Here is a 9,299-nt window from a genome sequence, read left to right as displayed (position 1 = left end):
GCATGAGGTTGGGTGATATATGTATTAATTTTAATTTTAACTGCTAAAGTAAACTTTATTGATTTGATATAAATATACTATGCTAGTAAATTTATACCGGTTTCATATACTTAGTACTAGCGCTACACGGCAAGTCGGCAACCCTAAAATTTGGTAAATTAAGATACTCCATTGTTTTCAAAGCTTATAGTGAGTGGTAGCTATAACAGTCTTATACACAACAAATGCTAATCAAATTCTCTTTTCTCTTTAAAAAAAAGATACGCGTAAGAATATTAATGGATGGATCATTAGCTAAGTATTCAATTAACGTGTATAATTTAAGATAAAGATGCTCGTATATAGTCGTATGCATGGTACGTTAGTTGGTTCTTATCGTTATAGTTACGTAAATAGAAATAGAATTCATTGGTCTAATTTGGATAACTACAAGGAAAATATATGGATCTATGCCGAACATAGCAAAACTAAGTGAAATAAAAGATTCTTGGAATCGAAATTATTATAGGGGGAATCAACGAATGTGAATTCTCATTAGCTGGCAGTAAACTAGATTCCAAACTGTTTCCTTTTGGATGCTGCGAATGGGGAATGAGTAAGCCTCGTGCCACCATTTTTTTTAATTGTTCTTTGATTGACGTCATACCAAAAATTTGGTAAGTAGGCCTTTGATTGATACACTTAGAGCCTGTTTGGACATTAAAAAAAATTATTTTCTTTGGAAAAGTTTTCATTTTTTTTCGAAATCAACATTTGACCATAAATTTTTTACTTTTCACTTGAAATAAATTTTAAAAATTTTCAAAAATTAGAAAAAGTAAAAAAAGTTGTTTTTCATAATTTTCACTCAGATGGCTCACAAAAATTGAAAAACAAGCCAAAATTATATTCATGTTCAAACACAACTTTAATGTTCAAATACCATTTGCTACTTGAAATAAAAATTCATTTTTTTTTGGAATTTTAGAATTCTTATATCCAAACACCCACTTAAAATACAATAAAATTATGTACTCTTATTCATTGAATCAAATCAAATTAATTTAATTTAATTTTATTATTAAAATATATGTGAAAAAACATATAGTAAAAGTATATTTTTTTAAAGAACTTATTTTATATTTAGTGATTTGATATAAATAAAAAAAATAATTAAAAAACGTACAGAAAAGCTGAGCCTTAAAAGTTTGATTTGCACATATGTATTTTTCCGTACACATAGGATATGGTCACATATACAGTAATTTGTATTAAAAGATGTTTAGAACAAGTCATGATAATGATAAATAATAAGAACGTAAAATAATAAGTAGTAGTAGTAATTTTTGAATATGAAAAAACATGTCAAACCAAATTTTTATGACAGAGGAAAAAAAAAAGAAGAAATGACGCTAACAAATCTGGGAGTGGAAGAGTATAAAATTACGAAAATGCCGGACAGGTTTTTTCCTTACGTCAGGAACCGCTAACTAGAAAACCGTACTATGCAATATAGATTTTTTCGGGTAAAATTCTGAAATATTTTGGGTATGACACGACAAATTCACATAGACCACAAATTTCCACTGATATTGCTTATGTCATCTGAGTGTGACCTTCAAATTATAAAATTTTAATAATTGACAGCTAGGCCCTTGTCCTTTGTTTCCTTTTTGAACTTAAATTAGGGCAAAGTGGTAAATAAATAAAATGTCTCTATCACTAAAAAGTAAGCAGCGTTCATATCAATGGGTCGTATACTTAAAATCGTCCACAGAATACAGTTGTTGTGCTATTGACGATAAAGAGCATCAATATTTGGAACCACTTCATAATTAGAAGGGGTGTTATGTTCAAGTTTCGAAAATAATTTCTTTAATTAAAAATCGCTCGGCCTGGTATATTAATCTCCCGTTATGTGTGGAGTTCGAAAAAAAAGCCGAATCACAAGTATTTATTTTATACAGTCTTATTCTGCATTTCTGCAAAAGATTATTTTTACGGCTCGAATCCTTAACCTCCTTGTCGCATGACAGCAACTTTATTAGTTGCGCCAAAGGCTCCCTTCCCAAATTTTAGAGCATTGAAAAAAATAAATAAGGGCAAAATTGGAAAATTGGAATCCAACAAGAATCCCTTTGGGTGACGTTTGATCAATAATAAAGAGGTGTACTACATATCAAATTTAACTCTATTTATCAAAACAACACCTAATAATTATTCTCTCTCTTCTCCTTTTCTATTTTTCTTTTTGCTCCACTTTGTTGGAGCTGAACAAGGTTTCAGTTCTTCAGTTTCTCTTTCTAGAAGAAGAATACTAAATTCTGAAAGGATGGCTTCAATTGATTCTTGAAATTATCAGCTTTGCTGAAATGGATATTTTCTCTAAAGGGTATTTTTCTTGAATTCTTTATTTTCATTCTTCAATCTCTATGTTCTTTTTTTCTTTTCTCATTTGAGTACCTTCAATTGAGTTATATTTATTTTGTTGATAATTCTGTGTTGTTCAGTATTGATTAATTATAGGAGTGAAACTCATTAATTGTAGCTGTGGTTGTTGCTAAATGTTCCTGCATAGACAGCTAAAGTTTCATGGTTTTTGCATATTTAGCAGAACAACAAAATTCTAATATTTTTCTTCTTATTATGTATAGAAAGATTTGACTTATTTCCTTTTGTCAGTTGCAGTGTGCTTAATTGGAAACTATGTAATTGAATAGCTTTCTCTTTTTGGTTCCTTTTACCTTTACTCGTGCCTACATCTTTTAGTATATCTAAGTCTTGTTAAAATACTTAATTGATTAACACGGCCAACGTAACGTTTTGAATCTATGTTCTTTTTCCCCCCATAGTTTTGGAGTTTCTGCTGTAGATCCCGTTTTCTAATGGTTGGTTTTCTTTCCTACTCAAGAAGGTGAATGAATTCAAGGAAATGTTGGAGTTTAGCATACTTTTTATTGGAGATGGCCATAAATAGAGTTGCAAGAATGAGTCTTGAAAAATTTGCTTCCTTATTAATATTAGTTTGCTAACATTTTTCTTTTACACCTCAAATTCTATCAAAATTATGGAAGTATATCCTCTTATGGTATAAAACAGTATAATAGCAGCACGGGAAATTGCTACAAGTGTGGAGATATATCAGATCAGAGAGCGGACAACCTTTTCTTTTTTTCTTCTTCTTTTGGTGTGCAGGATTGCAAGTCCTATGAATCTTTTAGAAAGTATGGTGTAGCTAGTACGTGAAGTTAAAGGTCAACCCATAGTGTTTTTATCCACCAGTTTACATAAGTTACATGAAGAAAGCAAACTGTAACTGGCAAAGGAAGCAAGAAAATAAAAGGATCTTGTTCTATGGTGACTAAATTGTTGTGGTCTAAGATCTTCACAGACATGACATACAAGGATTGATGCCTGTGCTGGGAAATGGGTTATTGATTAAAAACACTAGACAATGGATACCCTAAACACTCTTCTTAAAAGTATTGCATAACTCTGAAGATCCTCTAAAGTTTTTGCTCAATATTACAGAGTTATGGACCTGGTCAGGTTAAGTACAGCCATATTCTACCATTTTCATTACTTACAATTTTACTAGGTTATCACAGCATGAATAGCAGGGGCGGAGGTAGTGTATTGTTTACGGGTTTGGACGAACATAATAGCTTTTTGGATCATGTTTCTGTAGTAGGAAACTCATTATATATTTAATTACAAATCCAGTAACTAAACATGCTATGTGTTCGGTGGCAAATTCAGTACCCATTTCAAATCCTGGCTCCTTTCTGGCCAATAGCATGACATATCATCCTTATATGCATTATTTTTGGAAATCCTGATTATAATCCAAGAAGTGAGCATTTAACACTCTTCTTAACAATTTTTAGTGGTAACATTTGATATCATTAAATCAATATATGGTCCTTAAAATTGTTTCTCAACGTTTATTGATTTATGGGCCTGGTAGATTTAAGTGCAGCTGTCTTCTATTCTCAGTGTAGGTGACTTTACGTCACTTGCAAATGCCCGGATATTTTTGATACTCTCATGTATGCGTGCCTGTTATGTAATAGTTTTAAAATTCTTTTGTTTTTTTCAGTGCACTGGGTATGTGGTTGTTGTTTGTTTGTTTGCTTTCTTCGGTTACAAATTATATATTGAATTATTTGATTCTGGATATTATGTGTTTGAGGATTCTTTCTCACATCTTTAGAGAAGAGGTCTTCATTTTCCACACTGCAAGGCATGAAAGAGTAGAAATTCACGTGGAAAAAGGAAGCACCTTAATACCCTATACCTTTAAGAATTTGAGGCCTTCTGTTTGTGATGTAACATATTCAGAATAAGTTTCTAGGCCATGGAAGATTATGCCGATTCTATAGATGACATTAATGGTGAGGTTGATGTGGACTGTTGTGAAAACTTCTTATGTTGTAGCAAGTAATATACCTTGTTTGTAATGCTAACACTTATTATCTGAATTCTTTAAATCCTCCTTCCTGCCTCTATCTTTCTGCCCTTTGATTCTGTTGTTATCTCCCTCTCTTTCCGCACGTATTGCAACATTCAACTTTCAAATGTCAAACTGAGCTCTTTATTATTAACTTTTATTTATGTGGCATGCAACTTGTCCTTGATATGTTAACAAAAGAAAAGACAAAGTTGCAATTTTGCCATCTGTATACTTCTTGTTTAAGTCTTTAAATGTATCTTCATGACGGAATTGTCATCGCTCAAGGATGCGATTCATCAAATTATGCTTGAAGGGGGAAACCTTTCCATCTCCCATATCTTTTGTAGTTCACGAATTCTGACATCCCGTTTTCTGTTTTTTCAGGTTTTTCAACTAAGACTCTCTACTGTGAGACGTGATCTGCTATTGTCTTTTAGTATCTTCCTCATCAGTTTGTATATAAGAGCATTTACACAACTCTTGATGCCCCTCTACAAGATTAGATAAAATGGATCGATCAGACACATCAGGGTTTGTGAGTGGAGGAGGTAGCTCATTTAGGACTTACTTTACTTGCTTTCTTTCTTTTGATTTTTGGGTTTCTCCATTAATATGTGAATAAATTATTCAGTTAATTATTTTCAGGTCAGCTTTTCCCTAATATAGTTTGATAACATCCAATGATCTTAATGAGAAAAATATGTGCCTTGTTCCAGATGTCGAGCTCACAAGGAGTGATACAACATTAAGATTGGATTGCTTTGGTTATGGAGGAAATGGGTTTATCAGATTTGGAGGCAGTGGAACCAGCAGTAGAAGCCATGTTATGCAACAGAATGCTGTTGATGATGGGTTTAAATTGGTACTTGGTTTGGGCCCAACACCTACAATGTTTTCCGACGATTATTGCCCTGGTGGAGCTAATAAAAACAAAGGGTTTACAGCCTTGTTGAATCAGGGGCTATCATCTGAGAGTGATTCAATCCTCAAACTTGGCCTCTCTGGGAATACTGATGAAATTTCCAATGCACTTGATTTTTCTGCTATCACTCAGAGTACTGCTGGTGCACCTCATCATCTTGATCAGCTATCTTCGGCTGGAAATAGACCAGCGATCCCTGTCCTGGATGAAGGTTCTACAACGGCCAAGAAGTCGGGTGGATACATGCCTTCACTTCTTCTTGCTCCAAGAATTGAAAACAACCACCTATCCTTCCAAAACAAGGAACTTTTGGAGCTGGGTGCAAAATCGCATTTCCATCTCCCTGAGCTGAGCTCTGAACCTTCTTGTATCTCTGATTACTCAATGAGTACCATGTCCGAACCAACGACAATGGCTACATCCTCACGTAAGACAACCAATCCCAAGAGATGCAAGTTTCCGGGGTGTCCCAAAGGAGCTCGAGGAGCAACAGGTCTTTGCATTGGACATGGCGGAGGACAGAGATGCCAAAAACCGGGATGCAACAAAGGTGCTGAGAGTAGGACCGCCTACTGTAAGGCCCATGGAGGAGGGAAGAGGTGTGAGCACCTGGGATGCACTAAAAGTGCAGAAGGTAAGACCGATTACTGCATAGCACATGGCGGTGGGAGGCGCTGTAGTTTTACTGGAGGTTGCACCAGAGCAGCACGTGGCAGGTCAGGCCTTTGCATCAAGCATGGTGGGGGAAAGCGGTGCAATGTGGAAGGATGCACTCGTAGTGCCGAGGGGAAAGTTGGCTTGTGCATTTCCCATGGTGGTGGACGCCGTTGCCAATACCCTAGTTGTGCAAAGGGCGCACAGGGAAGCACTTTGTACTGCAAAGCACATGGTGGTGGAAAGCGTTGCATATTTGCTGGCTGCACCAAAGGAGCCGAAGGGAGTACGCCTCTTTGCAAAGCACATGGTGGCGGAAAACGTTGTCTCTTTGATGGTGGTGGGATATGCCCCAAAAGTGTACATGGAGGCACGAATTTTTGTGTTGCACATGGTGGTGGGAAGAGGTGTGCTGTTCCAGGATGCACTAAGAGTGCTCGAGGGCGTACAGATTGTTGTGTTAAGCACGGAGGAGGGAAACGTTGCAAGTTTGAAAACTGTGGGAAGAGTGCTCAAGGTAGTACTGACTTTTGCAAGGCTCATGGTGGTGGTAAGCGTTGCAGCTGGGGAGAGGGGAAATGTGAGAAGTTTGCTAGAGGAAGAGGAGGGCTATGTGCTGCTCACAGCAGCTTGTTACATGGGAGGAATGCTAATAAAGGAGGCATGATTGCACCAGGACTTTTCCACGGACTGGTCCCTGCTGCCTCCCCCTTAAAGACCACTTTTGAGAAGAACAATCGTTCCTCTTCTATGGTGAGCATGATCTCAGATTCAGTTCATTCACTCGAGAAGCCGGCTGAAAGGCAGCAACTTATACCACCACAAGTATTGGTTCCCTTGTCAATGAAGGCCTTATCAACTTGTTCTAACCCCTTAACTTCAGAGAAGCAGGACAACAGAAGCACCGACCTTGCGATTGGAAGAAACAACACAAACAACAACGTTGAGTTTGTTGTCCCAGAGGGCAGAGTTCATGGTGGTGGGCTAATGTCATTGCTTGGGGGAAATATGAAAAATGCAATAATGTGAAGCTGTGCACTTTGCTATTGGTGAATTTGTACTCTCATGAACTAGTATTCATTTCTTTTTTGAACTGTGTATAAATGTTTGTATCAGTTTTGTGGGACTCTAAGAGTGTTCTGTTAAGTACATAGGTTATGCTATTGTAACTTGTAATTGTCAGGTTGCCTTATTCCTGAATTTGTACTCTCATTCAGTCCATCTAGTCGGTTATGCAGAAGTTCAGATTTTTTCTTTAAAATAAATTAAAAAAGACCTCGACTGGGTATGTTATATTACAGGCAGAAAACATAAAAACTGCAAGTTGGGGATTGGAAGAAGTTCACTTATATTTAACATCTAAATGGTAGACATATATTTGATAGGTGCTAGCTCTATAATGATGTTGCTAATACTACAGTTGTATAATTCTGTGGTAGTGTCAGTTGCATTAGTGAACTTAGACATTTGCAATGTTCAACTATTCGTCAAAGCTTACAACAATAACAACCGAGTAAAATCCTACTAATGGGGTCTAGGGAGGGTAGAGTGTACGCAGACCTTACCCCTACCCCGGAAGGGTAAAGAGGCTGTTTCAGCGAGACCCGGCTCAACAGAATTCATCAAAGTTTCTGTCCGTAAATTAACATTGGGAGGATCAGAAGAAGTTTATAAACTGAACTTTTGCATGTGTATATGACCTATCAGCATTTTTTCATCTTTTTGAAATGATTATTATTTATTTACTTATCTTGTTCATTCCTGGAAAAGTGAAATCTCTTTGACATTATTACTATTTCAATAAGCATAGCCCTTGAAATAATGAAAACTGATAAAACAAGATACTGCACAAGATATTCTACAACTAGTTTCACATGGATATAAGTCTCTTAGGGCAAGAAAGGGAAAGCCCAATTGGTGAATCTAGGTTGTGTGGCATGATTTGGTGGATGAACTGAAGATAATGGTAGCTGCAGCCCGACTTGAGCTAGTTTATCCCAGCACCCGGGCTCATTTCTACCTATTATTTTTCTTATATTATATAACTAGTGTCGTGCGTTGCACGTTGATAATGCCACGTGATGATTTAAACATTTATTTATACGAAGGAACAATAAAATTTAATTAATGAGAGAAATTTTATGTTTAATAATACAACAATCATCTAAATGCCGAAAAATATTATTACATTAGCATAGTAAATGAATTTAAAATAAAAGAACATCATCAAAACTTACACAAATGATCAATTTTGTCATGTTAGTTAGATAATTATGTATTATAGTTTAAAAGTATTTAATGTGATTGTATCTTAACGAACACTTCTTTGTGGACAATTTCTTTTGTGTATGTTTCCTCCTAATGCTTTGGTCGCTCTGCCTTAACCGGAGCTCTTGTTGTCAATCTTGATTTCGCTTTTGAAAGGGCAACACACAGTTGTTCGTGCAATAAAACATATTGCGGTAAATATAGTCCAATATTTATGATATTTGTCCTTGTGCTTTATTTATTATATTTGCACAACATAAACGTACTAAAATTATTTTCACTCAAATTTAAAAGGATATTCTTTAGTTTCGGAAGACGAAAGTTGAATTTAGGGACAAAAATATACTTAGAAGCACAGTGGTCAGTATCATAAGTTTTGCATGTATGACGTTTGTCAAAACTTCTATATACCATATGTGTGCTATTACATAAGCTATTCAGTGTATCTAAGTTTTTCAGTAGCATGATGGGCATATTTTTCTTCAAAATTAACCTATATACAATGGAAGAGCAATTTTAACTTAGTCTATTATATATACGGTTACACTAACATACGTAAAACAATAATAAACTTGACAACAAACATGTATGGTAGAAGGCCATTTGGTATTAAAGTATTTAAGTATTCTTCTTGGCAGTAATTATTGGTGTCATTTTTCTGCCGAGTCAAAAGCTGAAAAATATTTAATTTTTACTATACAATTTTGCAATCAACCTTTTATTTAGTTGATCAATATATTCATTTCTGCTAGCTAAGATATCTTTTTAATTCTATCGTGCGATTTGCACAAATTGCGTTTAAACTAAGATAGAAATATTTCTTTTATTAAATGCACTACCATTACCATTGGGATTGATAACCAAGTGTTCAGGAAGAATCAAATCATATTTTATTAGATGATTTTCTTCGTTTCCGACACGAAGCAAGAAGACATTGAATACTGGATCTGTTCTTACTTTATATTTCTTGTCAGTTGAATCTTTTTCATTTAAGGCAAGAAGTATAACTTTGGCAAGATAGCT

At 35.3% G+C, this 9,299-nt stretch overlaps 1 protein-coding gene across 2 annotated transcripts; it reads left to right on the top strand.

Annotated features, from left to right (window-relative positions):
• Nucleotides 1-2,169: 2,169 nt before the first annotated feature.
• Nucleotides 2,170-7,248, top strand: LOC109243502. Of its 2 annotated transcripts, none has more exons than XM_019410448.1 (3): nt 2,170-2,371; nt 4,817-4,980; nt 5,078-7,248. In XM_019410448.1, exon 3 carries the CDS (start codon nt 5,133-5,135, stop codon nt 7,035-7,037), a length of 1,905 nt encoding a protein of 634 aa, XP_019265993.1. In that variant the 5' UTR covers nt 2,170-2,371; nt 4,817-4,980; nt 5,078-5,132; the 3' UTR covers nt 7,038-7,248. The 2 variants fall into 2 exon arrangements, with proteins under 2 accessions (XP_019265993.1, XP_019265992.1); XM_019410447.1 differs by having other exon boundaries at nt 2,171-2,371; nt 5,149-7,248.
• The last annotated feature ends 2,051 nt before the right edge of the window (nt 7,249-9,299 follow it).

The sequence above is a fragment of the Nicotiana attenuata genome, unplaced genomic scaffold (genome assembly GCF_001879085.1).
Source record: "Nicotiana attenuata strain UT unplaced genomic scaffold, NIATTr2, whole genome shotgun sequence".
NCBI classification, from domain to species: Eukaryota; Viridiplantae; Streptophyta; class Magnoliopsida; order Solanales; family Solanaceae; genus Nicotiana; species Nicotiana attenuata.
This window is presented reverse-complemented; position numbering and strand designations above follow the sequence as displayed.

Coding starts and splice junctions, on each gene's coding strand:
- LOC109243502 (XM_019410447.1), top strand. CDS start 4,941: ATGGATCGATCAGACACATCAGGGTTTGTGAGTGGAGGAG. Junction 4,981..5,148: donor AGGGTTTGTGAGTGGAGGAG/GTAGCTCATTTA, acceptor GCCTTGTTCCAG/ATGTCGAGCTCACAAGGAGT.